The sequence below is a fragment of the Pipistrellus kuhlii genome, unplaced genomic scaffold (genome assembly GCF_014108245.1).
Source record: "Pipistrellus kuhlii isolate mPipKuh1 unplaced genomic scaffold, mPipKuh1.p scaffold_m20_p_1, whole genome shotgun sequence".
NCBI lineage: Eukaryota > Metazoa > Chordata > Mammalia > Chiroptera > Vespertilionidae > Pipistrellus > Pipistrellus kuhlii.
The window spans coordinates 103,918,931-103,936,992 of NW_023425404.1; the positions used below are offsets into that span (position 1 = coordinate 103,918,931).

Sequence of the window (18,062 nt, forward strand, 5' to 3'; positions counted from 1 at the left end):
AAGGCTGTAGGCTCCACCCTAAAACCCCGCCCCATCAGGAAAGCTGCCTGCGAAAATGCCTAAACCAAATAGATCACAAACAAAAGAAATGCAGGACAAAAAGCGACTGGATATAGAGTTCAAAACCACACTTACAAGGTTGTTCAAGGATCTCCTAGAAAAGGTCGATAAAATAAACAAGACCTATGAGGATATGAAAAGGGATCAACTAGAAATAATAAGGGATCAACAAGAAATAAAGAATACATTGTCTGAAATAAAAAATATTATACAGAGTCCTAAAAACAGAATGGAAGATCGCAAGAATCAAGTCAAAGATTTGGAACATAAAGAGCCAGAAAACACTCCTCCGCAGACGCAAGAAGGCCAGAGAATCCAGAAAGTTGAAGATAATGTAAGAAACCTCTGGGACAACTTCAAGTGAACCAACATCAGAATTATGGGGGTCCCAGAAGATGAGAGAGAGCAAGATATCGAAAACATACTGAAAGAAATAGTGACAGAAAACTTTCCCCACCTGGTGAAAGAATTAGACTTACAAGTCCAGGAAGCGCACAGAACTCCAAACAAAAGGAATCCAAAGAGGACCACACCAAGACAAATCATAATTAAGATTCCAAGAGCAAAAGACAAAGAGAGAATATTAAAAGAAGCAGGAGCAAAGAAGGTAGTTACCTATAAAGGAGCACCTATACGATTGTCAGCTGATTTCTCAACAGAAACCATGAAGGCCAGACGGGAATGGCAAGAAATATTCAAGGTGATGAATAGCAAGAACCTACAGCCAAAGATAATCTATCCAGCAAAGCTATCACTCAGATTCGAAGGTCAGATAAAGAGCTTCACTAATAAAAAAAAGCTAAAGGAGTTCATCACCACCAAACCAGAATTATATGAATTGCTGAAGGGGGTTATTTCAGAAGAGAAAGTAAATAAAGATAAAAATTATGAACAACAAATACGTAACTATCAACAAGTGAATCTAAAAACCAAGGAAACTAAAAAAAAAAATCTGAGGAATAATATTAACTGTTGAATATAATAGAATCAGAGGTATGGAAGAGGAGTGAACTGTTTATTCTTGGGGAAAAGGGGAGAGGGGGATATGGGAAGAGACTGAACATAAACTGTGCACCTATGGATGAGGACAATGGGGGGTGGGGAAAGGGCAGAGGGTGGGGTGAGAAGGGGGGGAAAGGAACATTTGTAATAATATGAACAATAAAAATTTATTTAAAAAAAAAAGAAAATAGGTGAGATAATTTTTCTTACTTTATTTGTTAGAGAACCAGAGAGTCAAAATGACCAATTATTTACATACCTATAACCTACTTGATATTAATAATTTAAGAAATTCTATTAGCCATTTGCACAGAGAGCTACCCATATCCTTAGGATATTTGTTGGAACAAATTTGAAAATGATAAAATATCAATAAAATGTCAGGTACTGTATTCTCTTGGAACTTCATTATTTTCAAAGTCCAACTTTTTTAAAAATAAATATTTACTGTTCAGATTATTACAAATGTTCCTCTTTTTTCCCCCCTCCATTGTTCCCCTCCAACAGGTACCAATTCCACCCTCTGCCCTTTCCACACCCCCCATTGTCCTCATCCATAGGTGCACAGTTTAGGTTCAGTCTCTTTCCATACCCCCCACTCCCTTTTTCTCTGAGAATCGTCAGTCCACTCCCCTTCCGTACCTCTGATTTTATTATATTCACCAGTTAATATTGTTCATCAGGTTTTTTAATTCCCTTTGTTTTTGGATTCACTTGTTGATAGTTACGTATTTGTTGTTCATAATTTTTATCTTTAAGTTCTTCCTCTTCCTAAAAAACCCCCTTCAGCACTTCATATAAATCTGGTTTGGCAGTGATGAACTCCTTTAGCTTTTTTTTTAATTTGTGAAGCTCTTTATCTGGCCATCGATTCTGAGTGATAGCTTTGCTGGGTAGAGTATTTTTGCCTGTAGGTTCTTGCTATTCTTCACCTTGAATATTTCTTGCCATTCCCCTCTGGCCTGCATGGTTTCTGTTGAGAAATCAGCTGACAATCATATGGGTAACTACATTTATAGGTAACTCTTTTATAGGTAGCTACCTGCTTTTCTCTTGCTGCTGCTTTTAATATTCTCTCATTGTCTTTTGCTCTTGGAATTTTAATTATGATGTGTCTTGGTGTGATTCTCTTTGAATTCCTTTTGTTTGGGGTTGTGTGTGCTTCCTGGACTTATAAGTCTATTTCTTTCACTAGATGGGGGAAGTTTTCTGTCACTATTTTTTCCAATAGATTTTCAGGATCTTGCTCTCTCTCTTCTTCTGGGACCCCCATAATTCTGATGTTGGTTCGCTTGAAGTTGTCCCAGAGATTTCTTACACTATCTTCAACTTTCTGGATTCTCTTATCTTCTTTCTTCTGTGGAGGAGTGTCCTCTGGCTATTTGTGTTCCAAATCTTTGATTTGATTCTTGAGATCTTCCATTCTGTTTTTAGGACTGTATAATATTTTTATTTCATTCAGTGTATGCTTTATTTCTAGTTGATCCCTTTTCATATCCTCAAAGGTCTCATTTATTTTATCAGCCTTTTCTAGGAAATTCTTGAAAAACCTTATAACTGTGGTTTTGAACTCTATGTCCATTCTTTTATTATACTTTCCTCCATTTTCTTCCTTTGTGGCCTGCCTCTTCTCTGCATTTTAGCTGCTTCCTTGATTTGATGGAATAGCTTTGTGTGCTAGGTGTCCTAGCAGGGCCCAGTAGCTCAGCCTTCCCAGTTACCTGAGGTGGACAGGCTTGGTGCAGCCCTTTGTGGGCTGTGTGTGCAGTCTTGTTGTTAAGCCTTGCTTATTTTTGGTATCACTGGGGAGAGATGATCTTCAAACCAATTGGCTGTGAGGATCAGCAGTATCTCAACTAGAAGGGCTTCTGTGCTCAGCTTTGATGGGATGGAGTCTTGGAGGGGCACATACAAGCTTTGGTTCCACATCAGTCCCATCTTAGGAAAGTCCTATATGTGGCAAGTCCCACAAGATTGGCTGCAGGCGCGTGCACCACTTGGGGAAAGGCTGTTCTCGAGTTTTGCCTACTCCCTGACAGCCAGTTTTTTTTCCCAGCTCAGAGTTGTCTCTCAGCGCAGTTGGGAGTTTTTTTGGGTTTGTTTTGTTTTGTTTTGTTTTTGTTTGGTTTGGTTTGGTTTTGGTTTTGGTTTTTTTTTTTTCCTCACGAACAAGAAAGCTAGCCACTGGCAGGGCTTCTGTGCTCCCCTTGCTTGGGGCGGAGTCTCGGTGTGGTGCAGACAAGCTTTGGTTTCCTGTTAGTCCCTCCCTAAGAGGATCCGGTTCCTGAGTCCTGCATTAATGGCTGCTGGCTACATGCACCTCCAAGAGAGCTTTGCTCACTGCCTGACAGTCCGGCCTCTCCCTGACTGGGGCTGTCTATCAGAGCAATAGGGCGGTTCTATTTTCCTCCCGAACAAGGAAGCCAGCCTCGCGTTAGCTGCCCACCCTCTCCAGGCCAGGAGTAAGCCAGCAGCGAACTCGGCGGCCACCTTTTCCGCGCACAGATCTCTGCATCTCCACAGCTTCCTGGATGGTAGAGCTTCCACTCAGCCAGTCATCTGATGTTTCAGGGCGATGTTTCCTCTGTTTTCTTTATGCTCTGGTTTCTCTTCAGACCGCATAAGTCTTTCACCTTTTAAAAATGTTGTAGTAGGCTGCATTTAGGTGTCTATCCTATGCCGCCATCTTGGTTTCCCTCAAAGTCCAACTTTTGTTTCCCACTTCATCCCATGTCCAGTATCCTATATAATAAAAGCCTAATATGCAAATTGTCTCCTCAAGAGTTTGGCCAATCAAGAGTTTAACCACTCACTATGACATGTGCTGTCCACCAGGGGATGGTGCAGAACCAAGGAAGGCCCCGATCAACACTTATCACTGGCTAGGCTTACGGACCATGCACAAATTTTGTGCACCAGGCATCTAGTATTATATATCATATTATTTATTGTATCATGTCATCTAGTAAGTATATTAAAAGAAACAATGAATGGAGGCTCTTTAAATCCCCAAATCAAATACATTCATTATATCCAATGAACATTTTGTAGAAAGATGATTAAGAACAAACCTGACTGATTAGCACTTATAGTATTTTTTTTAAATATATATTTTAAAGTACCTTACTGGAGTGTGTTGTGTAAAAGAAATATAGATAACATGCATTCAAACTATATTCGTAGCACCATTATTTAAGTTATGAATTACTCATTTATTTTGTAATTATCAAGAAAAGATTGACAGCATTAAAACATCATTTTGTATGTTTGTGTTGGCTCAGTAGATGTAAAATACTGATATTAAAAATAAAATATAAAAATAACAACTACAAGATAGTCTCATGTAAAATACATGCTTCCATGAGTATACACAAGTATCTGCTTCTTTTCTCTTTCAGACCCAATAACAGTACAATGCTGAGCTAAAAAATTACGTTAAAATCTATAAACTGAGAGAAACCAAGATGGCGGTGTCAGTAAACAACTGGTCTGCCACCTCCCTCAACCATTTCAAAATTAAAACTAATATACAGGACATCTATCACCCAAAACCATGGGAAGGCTGGCTGACAGAGAAAGGAGCACAAGCGCTGAAAAGCTTAGGAGCCTATGTACAGAGGCAAGTGAATCAGGCTGTTGGCAGACACCTGGGCCTGCGGCTGTTTTTTTTTTTCAACCCGAAGGGAAACAAGCTTCCGATCACTTTGAAATCCACTTTCTGGAGTCACGTGGGGGACCCAGATGCCTACAGGGAGAAGCTGGTCTGTCAGCCATGGGGTCCAAAAGTGAGGGTGACTCTCTTGCAGAGGTGCGCACAGCTATCATTGTTTACTGCGCTGGATCACAGGGACGCAGGGACTTGGAAACACGGAAGGGCAGAGAAGGCTGATGGCAGCCATCACTGTTAGCCACGCCCCAGCCTAGTGACATTCTGAGACCCTGCCCCATTCTGAAACCCTACTTCACCCTGAGACCCCACCCCACCCTGAGGCCCCACCATGAGGCCCTGCCTGCACAACTACAGACCTGCCCAGCCACCACACAGCTGCTTTTGCATATAAATGGCCTGTATTATGGCAGCTTAATGAAATAAATTGCAGCTCCAGCAACAAAACCCCACCAGGTCCCAAGCAAACAGGAGAAAACTGTAGTTCTTATGGTAGCTCCTGCTGGGTGGCCTCAGACAATAGCTGAACTGCTCCCCATTGGAAATCCAGAAACTAATGTATCCAGTGGTCGGTGTGAGACAACACCAGATTTCAACTACTCTAATAAGGGACACATTCAAAAGACAGACCCCTTCCCCCCCCAACCTCGGCTGAAACCCTGTGGACCCAGGCTGATATGGGTGGAGTCCAGACTATAAAGAAAGGCACCTGGAGACTCAGAGACTGGGAGACGGGGGGGGGGGGGGGGGGGGGGGGGGGGGGGGGGCCGGAAGCTGCAGTGGGCAGGGTCTACATTTGCATGCGAGTGCACGCATAGAGGTCTGACCTCAGAGGTTGCCGTAGCCTCTCAATAGCAGAAGGAGTCAGAAGCTCCGACTACAGAGACCCAACCCAATTCAGGGCGAGCCCCTGGGGCACCCACGCTCTTGCAAAAGGAATCTGAGACGCTTAGGCAGAAACTCAGGGGAGCCACGGAAGGCAGAGGTCTGGGACCTGAGCACAAGGGCAGGGCTGACAGGAAGCCAAGACTGTCAGCTCAGCCCTGAGACTCCGCCCCATCCAAGCTGAGCTCAGAGGCTTTTGCAAATTTGCAAGTCTGATCCTATAAGACTGTCTCTAATACAAAAGGAATCCTGGAGTAGACACCCCTGATACTCACATCCAATGGGCTTAGAGGTCAATTCCTCCCGGTGATACCAACAACAATCAAGACTTAACTACAACAAGGCTGTACATGCAGTTCACAAAGGGGAGCACCAAGAGTGTCTATCTCATGTAACTGGGGAGGCTGACCCACTGCGCCATATAGGACACCAAACACACAAAGCCATCCTACCAACTCTGGGAAGCAGCAAAATTGCCGAGACAAGAAAATAGATCTCAAATGAAAGAGAGGAAGAAGAACAAAAGACTGGATATAGAGTTCAAAACCACAGTTATAAGGTTATATTTTATATTTAGCTTAATCTAAATGTAAAAATTTTACACTGAAAAAAAAACCTACTAGATTTAATAAATGAATTTGGCAATGTAGCAGGATACAAAATCAACACCCAAAAATCTATGGCTTTTTTGTAAAGCAATAATGAATTGCCAGAAAGAGAAACTAAACAAATAATTCCACTTACCATTGCAATAGAAAAATAAGATTCTTAGGAATAAACTTAACCAAGAAGGCAAAAGACCTATACTCAGAAAACTATAGGACAAAAAAAAGAGATAGAACAAGATATAGTATAAAGAAGGGGAAGAATATACTATGTTCATGGATTGGCAGAATCAACATCATTAAAATGTCCATACTACCCAAGGCAATCCACACATTCAATGCAATCCCTATTAAAATACCAATGGCATGACCTGGCTTAGTGGATAGAACATCAGCCTGTACTGAAGGGTCCCATGTACAATTATGGTCCAGGGCACATGCCTGGGTTGCAGGCTCGATTCCCAGTAGGGGGCATACAGGAGGCAGCTGATCAATGATTCTCTTATCATTGCTGTTTCTATCCTTCCCTTTATCTTCCTCTCTGAAATAGATTTTAAAATGTATATAAAATACCAGCAGCACATTTTGAAGGCCTAAAACAAAAACTCCAAAAATTTATATGAAATCAAAAAAGACCCAGAATAGCTGCAGGAATCTTGAGAAAGAAAAAACAAAGTTGGAGAAATCACAATAACAGATTTCAAGTTATACTAAAAGCCACCATAATCAAAACAGCCTAATACTAGTATAAGAACAGGCTTCTAGATAAATGGAATACAACAGAGAACCCAGAAATCAACCCAAACCTTTAAGTTCAATTGATATTTGACAAAGGAGGCAAGAGCATACAACAGAGTCAAGAGAGTCTCTTCCATAAGTGGTATTGGGAAAATTGGACAAGTAAAAAAATGAAACAAGACCACCAACCTACACCATCTAAGTCGTGAAATCAAAAATCCTAGAAGACACCATAGGCAGCAAAGTCTCAGACATCTCTCATAGTAATATATTTACAGATAAACTTCCTAAGGCAAAGGAAACTAAGGAGAAAATAAACAAATTGGACTACATCAAAATAAAAAGCTTCTGCACAAAAAAAAAAAACACACAAAAAAAAAAACCCAACAACAAAACTAAAAGAGAGCCCACTGAATGGGAGAACATATTTGGCAATGATATATCTAATAAAGAGTTGATATTCAAAATATATAAGAAACTCATACAATGTTACAAAAGAAAGACAAACAATCCAATTTAAAAATAGACAGAAAGGAGAAACCAAAATGGCAGCATAAGATAAACACCTAAATGCAGCCGACCACAACAATTTTAAAATTACAACTGGAAAACAAAGCAAACATCACTCGTGGTGCGTGCTGAGAGAGCGGGCAGCAAACACGCAGTTAGCTTGCTTGTTCGGGAGGAAAACAAAACCTCCCTGTTGTACTGATAGCGAGCTTTAGTCAGAAAAAAATTAGACTGTCACGCAGTGGGCAAAACTCAGAGGTGCGCGCACCAGCAGCCATTACTGTGGGACTCAGGAACCGGACCCTCTTAGGGCGGAGCAGACAGGAAACCAAAGCTTGTCTGCGCCACCCTGAGACTCCGCCCCATCCAAGCGGAGCACAGAAGCCCTGCCAGTGGCTAGCTTTCTCATCTGGGAGAAAAACAAAGCCTCTCAATGGCACTGAGAGCCATCTCTGGTCTAGGAAGAAATTGAATGTCAGGGAGCAGGCAAAACTAGAGAACAGCCTTACCCCAAGTAGTGCGCGTGCCAGCAGCCACTGTTGCGGAAGTCAGCTAATAGAACCCTTTTAAGGTGGGACTGACGGGAAACCAAAGCTTGTCTGTGCCATTCCAAGACTCCACCCCATCCAAGCTAAGCACAGAAGCCCTCCTAGCTGAGACATTGCTGATCCTCACAGCCAATTGGTTTGAAGATCATCTCTCCCCAGTGATACCAACAATAAGCAAGGCTTAACAACAAGACTGCACACACAGCCCACAAAGGGCTGCACCAAGACAGTCCACCTCAGGTAACTGGGAAGGCTGAGCTACTGGGCCCTGCTAGGACACCTAGCACACAAAGCTATTCCATCAAATCAAGGAAGCAGCTAAAATGCAGAGAAGAGGCAGGCCACAAAGGAAGAAAATGGAGGAAAGTAAAAGAATGGACATAGAGTTCAAAACCACAGTTATAAGGTTTTTCAAGAAGTTTCTAGAAAAGGCTGATAAAATAAATGAGACCTTTGAGGATATGAAAAGGGATCAACTAGAAATAAAGCATACACTGAATGAAATAAAAATATTATACAGAGTCCTAAAAACAGAATACAAGATCTCAAGAATCAAGTCAAAGATTTGGAACACAAAGAGCCAGAGGACACTCTTCCACAGAAGCAAGAAGAGAAGAGAATCCAGAAAGTTGAAGATATGTAAGAAACCTCTGGGACAACTTCAAGCAAACCAACATCAGAATTATGGGGGTCCCAGAAAAAGAGAGAGAGCAAGATACTGAAACCTATTTGAAGAAATAGTGACAGAAAACTTCCCCCACCTAGTGAAAGAAATAGACTTATAAGTCCAGGATGCACACACAACCCCAAACAAAAGGAATTCAAAGAGAATCACACCAAGACACATCATAATTAAAATTCCAAGAGCAAAAGACAATGAGAGAATATTAAAAGCAGCAGCAAGAGAAAAGCAGGTAGTTACCGATAAAGGAGCACCTATACGATTGTCAGCTGATTTCTCAACAGAAACCATGCAGGCCAGAGGGGAATGGCAAGAAATATTCAAGGTGAAGAATAGCAAGAACCTACAGGCAAAAATACTCTACCCAGCAAAGCTATCACTCAGAATCGATGGCCAGATAAAGAGCTTCACTAATAATAATAATAAAAAAAAGTTAAAGGAGTTCATTACTGCCAAACCAGAATTATATGAAATGCTGAAGGGGGTTTTTTAGGAATAGGAAGAAGATATAGATAAAAATTATAGACAACAAATACGTAACTATCAACAAGTGAATCCAAAAACCAAGGGAATTAAAAAACCTGATGAACTATTAACTAGTGAATATAATAGAATCAGAAGCACGGAAGGGGAGTAGACTGACGATTCTCAGGGAAAAGGGGATGGGGTGTGGGAAGAGACTGAACCTAAACTGTGCACCTATGGATGAAGACAATGGGGGGTGGGGAAAGAGCAGAGGGTGGGGTAGGAACCTGGTGGAGGGGAGCAATGGATGGAAAAAAGAGGAACAATTGTAATAATCTGAACAATAAAGTTTTTTTTTAATGGGCAAAGGACCTAAATATGTAGACACTTCTCTAAAGAAAACATACGAATGGCCAACAGACATATGAAAAAATGTTCAAAGTCACGAATCATCAGATAGATACAAATTAAAATGATAATGAAGTATCAGCTCACACCTGTCAGAATGGCTACCATCAGCAAATGACAAGTGCTGGCAAGGATATAGAGGAAAATGAACCCTCCTGCAGTGCTTGTGGGAATGCAGACTGGTGCAGCCACTGTGGAGAACAGTATGAAGTGCCCTCAAAAAATTAAACATGGAATTGCCATTTGGCCCAGAGATCCCACTTCTAGGAATGTTTTCTAAGAAACCCGGAACACCAATCAGAAAAAGTGTATGCACCCCTCTGTTCATAGCAGCACAATTTACAAAAGCTAAGATCTGAAAACATCCCAAGGGCCCATCGGTAGACAAGTGGATAAAAAAGCTGTGGTACATTTATACCATGGAATACTAGACAGCAATAAAAAAATAAGCATCTTGCCCTAACTGGTTTGGCTCAGTGGATAGAGCATTGGCCTGCAGACTGAAGGGTCCCAGGTTGGATTCTGGTCAAGGGCATGTACCCTGGTTGCAGGCACATCCCTGGTAGGAGGTGTGAAGGAGGCAGCTGATTGATGTTTTTAACTTTCTATCCTTCTCACTTCCTCTTTATAAAAAAAAAATCAATAAAATGTGTATATATATATATATATATATATATATATATATATATATAATCACGGGTTAATGGGGGAGAAATGTATCAATGCAGTTCTGAAAAAAACAATTTTAAAGCTTTGTTAGTGAATTACTCAATGTTTAATTTTGCTCTTGAGTTATAACTTAACACTGCACTTTGATGCTGTCACTTAGCTTTGTTTAAAAGATGAAAGTCCCAAGTAAGCAAACATTTCATCAGTAATGTAATTATGCCTCTGTGGACATTAAAGTTAAAAACGAGCAATCAAATTAGGAGTTTGAATACAATGGGACTGTTGTACGTAAGGACTCAGAGATCTACCATGCAGTTTAATGGCACTGGAGGAGGGGGAAGCTTATTAAATGATTAATTACACTCAAATTTATATGTGGCTATATTAATTTTTTAATATTTTTAAACTGCATTTGAAATAAATATGTTGAGAAAAATAACTATATCATATAATATTGTTATATTTTAATTATAGAGAGGTATTATTTTCACTCAACTTACACCTAAGCTTGATGATTTACATTAGTTATAGATATGCCTTTCTTACAATTGTTTATGAATTATATATATTTTTTTATATATATATTTTATTGATTTTTTTACAGAGAGGAAGAGAGAGGGATAGAGAGTTAGAAACATCGATGGGAGAGAATCATCAATCAACTGCCTCTTGCACACCCCCTATTGGGGATGTGCCCGCAACCAAGGTACATGCCCTTGACCAGAATCTAACCTGGGACCTTTCAGTCCACAGGCCAACTGAGCCAAATCGGTTTCGGCTATGAATTATATTTTAATCAAATAAAATAATGAATACTTTTTCACATTGAACTGTACTTGGGAAACTCATTATTTAAATATGGTCAATTGGAATCCTTTTGCAAAATAGTTTCTAAATAACTATTCCTTGATTTATCTGTTTCGTAAATTTTTATTATCAGCATATTAGTTTTTCTGTAAATGTAGTTATCTCAAGTCTCAGCCTTCCACAGATACTAATTAAAGATCAGTGATTCTTTAAAAAAAATTTTTTTAATTGATTTTTTAGGTAGAGAGGAAGGGAGAGAAAGATAGAAACATCAATGAGGAGAGATAGACTCATTGATTGGCTACTTCCTGCATGCCCCACACTGGGAATCGAGCCTGCATCCTAGGCATGTGCCCTGACTGGGAATAAAACTGTGACCACTGGTTCATGTTGATGTTCAACCACTGAGCCATGCCAGCCAGGCGTGATTCATTTTTTAAATGCACTCTTTCTAATGAAGGCAAGTTTTGATTTGTTATTCCCTACAAGATTTGTTAAAATTATCTGAAAATATTGACTGTTTTAGCAATTTCTCTAAAACCCATAAAATAGAGCCTGTGGCTTTATCTGAATCCTTTTTTTTTTTTCAGTATTCCTTTAAAAAAAAGTTTTTTTTGCATAACACCAGGCTGGTTTTTGTTTCATTAATATTGTAATGTTTTGGAATAATGCACTTTATCTGTATAGTTTAATGTATCTTTTTTCTGAAACTTAAAGATTTTCTAAACATTTTTTTTAATTTTTATTGTATGGATTTGTTTTAGAGAGAGGGGAAGAGAGAGCACACATGAGAGAGACTTGTTCCATTTATTTATGCATTCATTGGTTGATTTTTATATGTGCCCTAACCAGGGATGGAGCTCACAACCTTTGTGTATCAGGACAATATTCTAAACAACTAAGTCCCTGGCCAGGACGATTTTCTGAATATTTTAATAAAAGTTCCTCAAAACTAATTATACTTGTATATGTGCCCTATTCTCATTCTCACTAAGTATTTCCTATTTATATGTTCTCTCAGAATCTCTGTATGAAATGATAAGTTCTACTAAAATGATATGTAGGATGCCCTGGAGTATCTATAAATATGCTCTAAATTAATATTTTGAATCTTCTATATTTCTGGACTTGATATTGTTTTGTGTTAGTCTTTTTTCCAATTACCCTTACCTACTTTTTCACAATATTCTCTTAGGATCTAATGAGTTTAGAACAAAATAATTTCATTAGCCTTTAGCAATTTAGTTCTCTAATGCTTCAGTCATGAAACACATCACACCTACACCTTTCTCATTTAGAAAGGGGTTAGAATCTAAAAGGAAAAAGGAACACACATTTTGAAAAATATTTGGAAACTAGAAGCCCCATGCATGAAGATTTGTGCTAGAATGGGCCTTCCTTTTCCTGGCTGCCAGCACCGCTTTCACTCTGGCGGGAGCCACCTTTCCACCTTCCTCGTTGCTCAGAGGCCCAGAGTGGCCAGGGCCTGCGTCCCACCCTGCTCCCCGCTGCTTGGCGGCTGCATATGCAAATTGGCCGCCATATTTGTTGGATTAATTTGCCTATTCACTCCTGATTGTCTGTAGGTGTCGAGAAGGTACGGTCAATTAGCATATTTGTCTATTATTAGAGAAGATGGCATAAGTCTGGAAATTCAAGAAAATCAACTAGTTCTAATGAAAATGTGTTTCTTTCTAAATTTGCAACACTATTGATGACTTCTTGTGAAAGGTTTTCTGCCATTCTAGAGTTCAGTTGTTCTGTATTATTGGGAAATATTTACAGAGTTTCTAACATGTCCATCACAGAGATATCAGACTGGTCATATAAGAAAGTCATGTTATATTTGATTCTTTACTTAAAAAACAATCCCCATGTTTTTATTTATAGGAGTTGCTAGATACCTGGACATCTAGATCTAGAAATATCCTATGATATTCTGCTCTCTTCTGTTGCCCTCTGTTGATCCCAGAATTGTAATACTTGAGTGAGAACTGAGTTTCCTTATTATGTTGTACACTTAAGGAAACCCTTGTAAACATAATTCTTCATGAGGTGAGGAGGATAGGGAGAATACAGACTCAGAATAAAATATCATTTAGAAATCAAGGTGTTTTGAATTATTGAAGTTTCCCTTAGCTTAAGTTTCTAAAAAAACAAAACAAAAAATTCAACTACAGGTATACTGGGGATATGCAAATGAGCTAAAAGTGTAAATGAGAAAAAATCCTCATCTTTCAGAACAGGAATTCAGTGAACATTTAAAATAGATTTGTCAAAGCTGAAAAATATAAAAATTTTAATTAGAAAATAGGGATAAATACTAAAAGAAATTTGCTTTAAAAAAAAAAAAAAAAAAAAAAAAAGCCCTAGCCAGTTTGACTCAGTGGATAGAGCATTGACCTTCAGACAAAGGGTCCTGGGATTGATTCTAGTCAAGGATACATACCTCAGTTGCAGGTTTAATTTCTGGCCCTGGTCAGAGCTCATGTGGGAGGCAACCAATGTGGGAGGTATCTCTCGCATATCGATGTTTCTCTCCTTCTCTCCCCATTTCTTTCACTCTCTCTAGAAATCAATGGAGCCTGGCTGGTATGGCTCAGTATTTGAGCATTGACCTATAAACCAGGAGGTTACGGTTGGATTCTCCTTTAGGGAATATGCCTGGGTTTCCGGCTTGATCCCTAGTATGGGCCATGCAGGAGGCAGCCTATCAATGACCTCTCTCTCCTCATTAATGTTTCTATCTCTCTTCCCCTTTCCTTTCCTCTCCAAAATAAATTAAAAATATTAAAAAATAGTAATAAATAAAAATCAATGGGAAAATATCCTCAGGTGAAAATTAACAAAAAAGAAAGGAAGGGAGGGAAGGAGGAATTATTGTTCCTGAGAAAGAGATGGGAATAGAAATGGACAGAGGGAACAAAATTTCTTTAGATTAAAAAAAAAAAAAGACTTTATCACTATTTATATATTTTTAAACATACTTTTATTGATTTCAGAGAGGGAGAGGAAAAGAGAGATAGAAACATTAATGATGAGAGAGAATCATTGACCGGCTGCCTCTTTCACACCCCCCACTGGAGATGGAGCCCGAAACCCAGGCATGTGCCCTTGGCCAGAATCAAACCTGGGACCCTTCATTACTCAGGCCAACGCTCTATCCACTGAGCCAAACCAGTTAGGGCACTATTTATATTTTTAAACCTGTTTACATATACTGCTTTAATTTTAAAAATTATTGTAAAACTAGAGGCTGGTACATGAGAATTCATGCACTGCAGGGAAGGTCTCTCAGTACAGCCTACCCTCTCTCACAGTCCGGGAGCCCTCAGGGGCAGGAGGTGACCTGGCAATCAGGGGAAGGTGACATCCCATCACACCTCTGCTGCTGCCATTGCCGGCAGCACAAGCCTCGGCCGGTCCTGGTTACCTGAGTCTTGGGTGGCCCTGGGTGGCTGGGCAGCTACCATCTGAGGCTTGCCTGCACGTCAGGCCAGCCCTGGGTAGCTGGGGGGCTGAGGGCAAGTCCAGCCACACCATGCGCCTGCCACCCCTCTGGTGGGGCTGATAGGAGTGGGGAACTCCAGTGGGGCTGAGGTGCGGCACCTCATGAAAATACGTATGAGTCCATTATCTGTGGCTATGGGCATCTCCATCTTTGTGACTCTATGATGGTCAATTTGCATATTCCTTCTTTATTATATAGGATATCTTACGATTTCCCTGGAACATTCATATATTTTCAATGATTATTTTTCCCATAGGATTTTATTTTATAATATTAAGATCTAAATCCCAGCCCCACTGGCATGGCTTAGTGACTGAGTGTCGACCAATGAACCAGGAGACCATGATTCAATTCCAGGTCAAGGCACATGCGCAGGTTGAAGGCTTGATCCCCAGTGTGGGGCATGCAGGAGGCAGCTGATCAAAGATTTTCTCTCATCATTGATGTTTCCATTTGTCTCTCCCTTTCTCTTTCTGAAAGAAACATTAAAAAAAAAAAAAAAAAAAAGATCTAAGTCCCAGAACAAATCAGAAATTGACAAAACCAATGTTGTTGGTTATTAAGTATTTTGAGAATATGGATTCCTGGCATTTGTAATGATAAAAGCACATATCTTATTTGTACTTATTCTATATAATAAAAGCCTATCTGCTCAATGTCCGGTTGTCCGGTGACCAGTCGACTGCTCAACCAATCAAAGCATAATATGCTAATGATATGCTAAGGTCTTTCAACAGCTTGCTATGATGTGCACTCACCACCAGGATGCAGACAGTCAACTGGTCGACCAGTCACTATGACATGCTCTGACCAGTAAGTTAGCTTGCTGCTGGGGTCTGGCTGATAGGAACTCAGCAAGATGGGCCAGACATGCCATAGAGCCCTCCGATGGTCCCTCCCAGCTGGCTGACCATGCACTGGTGAGGTCCCTCGGTCTGGCCTGGGACATCTCACAATCCAGGACCCCTCAAGGGATGTCAGAAAGCCAGTTTCAGCCTGATCACACAGGCCACTCTCCTCGGGAGGGCGCCAGATGCCAGGCTCACAGCTGGTGAGTGCTACTGTGGCAGCAGGAGCCTCTCTTGGTTGGGACCAATTGGGCTTGAGCCTATGGCAGGTGAAGTGGGGACAGGATGAGCGGGAGCAGCAAGCAGGAGCTGCAGGCGGCATTGGGCTGTGGGTTTTGGCCCAATCCTTGCAGGCCACCCAGAGGGACCCCAGCTATGCATGAATTTGTGCACCAGGCCTCATGTAAATAAATATCCATTATGTTTTTAAAATAAATTATAGTAAAGATATTTTTATACCAACCTGACTGGCTATTTCTTCTTTTCAACATTATAGCTTTTGTATTAGCTGTGGGATCATTTTCAAATGAAAATTCTTCAGTTTCATCATTTTCAAATACATTATTTTCATCCAGTATCTTTTCGGGAATTGGAAATTCCATTTCCTTCTGAAAGTTCCAAGGGTTGTCAAAATTATGTGAGAAATGTTTAAAATGTGGTAAGGTATCAGAATCATCTGTTTTGTCTAAAATTCCTTCCTTGCCTAATTGATCTTCAATTTCCATAATTTTTATTATTTGGGTTTCTTGTTTCTTATCAGAGTCAAATTCACTTATTGGAGGATGTTCATGTTTATCTCCTTTCCCCCCTTCTTCTTTCTTTTCACTATATGTTATAATTTTATCTTCTTTGGCATATGCAAAGCCTAGCACATTAAAACCAAAATCAAACCAACGTGGATCTATAATTGAGCTATTGTTAGTGATTGTGTCTTCTTTTTCTGATAATATTTCTGTACATGGAATTGTGGGTTCTTCTTCAGATGATATGGAATTAGGAACATCTTGTAATGGTGGATTGCTTTCTTGGGACAATAATTCAGGCCCTGTTTCTTTGCCTCCAAAACCTAAATAATTTGTAAATCCACCGCCAAACCAACCAGTCGGTTGAGGATTGAGAATGTGCTCTGACTCAGATGCTCTGGTCTGTTTCTTTGACACTGTACTGAGTTCTAATTCAAGTTCTTGTTTATGTTCTGTTTGAGGCCCACCATCACTTAATTCCTCTAGGTTCTTCTCATCTTCTGCTGCTATTTTTCTACTTTGAAATGAGCTTTCATGTTCAAAAAATGATTCAAAAGTGATCTCTTCTGCTTGTTCCCTTCCGAATCCAAACCATCCTTTCACATCAGGCACAGCTGTGGACGGTGGGACATAATCCACTTCTGGAATAGGATCCTGTTTCACACTTCCAGCTTCTACTCCTTTCCAATTTTTTGAGTTACTAGTTTTTCTGATATCATCAGGAGCCTCTAATGATGGAAATTGGTCTTCAGAAATTGAATAAAATCCAGGTTTTCTCTGAAAATCATTTTCATATACACTAGATTTTTGTTCCTCATCATCTTCATATGGGTATATATTTTCACCATCATCACTATTTAACTCACTATCTTCATTTTCAAATGCATAGCTTACTCCAAGAAGACAAAGAAAATCAGATTCCTAAAAGGGAAAAAAATTATTGACATAAATATACTAAAACACCTTATTTCTCCCTAAATTGTTTAAAATGGTTGTCTATGCTTTCCCCAAGACTACGCAACTATCTCAACAGCAGAACAAAACCTAAAATCAGATCTCCTGCCAGGCCAATGTGGCTCAGTGGTCGAACATCGACCTTGAACCAGGAGATCTCTATTCTATTCCCCGTCAGGGCACATGCCAGGTTGTGGGCTCGGACCCCAGTGCGGTATGCAGATGGCAACCAATCAATGATTTTTCCCTCATCACTGATGTTTCTATTTCTCTCTCCCTCTCCCTTCCCCTATGAAATCAATTATATATAAAAATCAGAACTCCTCTCTCAAACACTATCAACTGTATCACAACTGAATTCTCAGGTTACTGATATAAACTAAATGAAGATCATTTTACATTAGGATTTACTTGTTACCAAATAGTTGAAGAATTTGAGAAGTAGAGGCAAGTCTTTGAGTATTCTCAGCAAATAAACTCTGATGAAAAGGCATACGTGCCGGCACCGGTTTGGCTCAGTGGTAGAGCGTCGGTCTGCGGACTGAAAGGTCCCGGGTTCAATTCCGGTCAAGGGCATGTACCTTGTTGCGGGCACGTCCCCAGTAGGGGATGTGCAAGAGGCAGCTGATCAATGATTCTCTCTCATCGATGTTTCTAACTCTCTATCTCTCTCTCTTTCTCTCTGTATAAAATCAATAAAAATATATTATAAAAAAGAAAGAAAGAAAGAAAGAAAAGGCATACATATCAATAAAATCTTGTTCCTCCTAAGAGTGCACTGACTGGACACCTGTGTTGTTTGGTAATTTGAGGGAAGGGAATTTCACACACATGGTCACAGCTCAGACCAGAGACTTTAAAGCGTGAAGGCCTGAATAAAATTGCACTAAGATATTTAGACTTCTTTTATTGAGATATTGCATATAGCCAATAGAGGTACAGACACCCTTTCTCATCTCA

At 40.0% G+C, this 18,062-nt stretch overlaps 1 protein-coding gene across 1 annotated transcript in view; it reads right to left on the reverse strand.

Moving 5' to 3' along the window:
• Positions 1 to 18,062, reverse strand: part of MIA2 (MIA SH3 domain ER export factor 2) — a 99,983-nt gene that overhangs the window by 71,852 nt on the left and 10,069 nt on the right. The window contains 1 exon segment of the mRNA XM_045587696.1: positions 15,869 to 17,069. Coding sequence (XP_045443652.1) covers positions 15,869 to 17,069 — 1,201 coding nt within the window.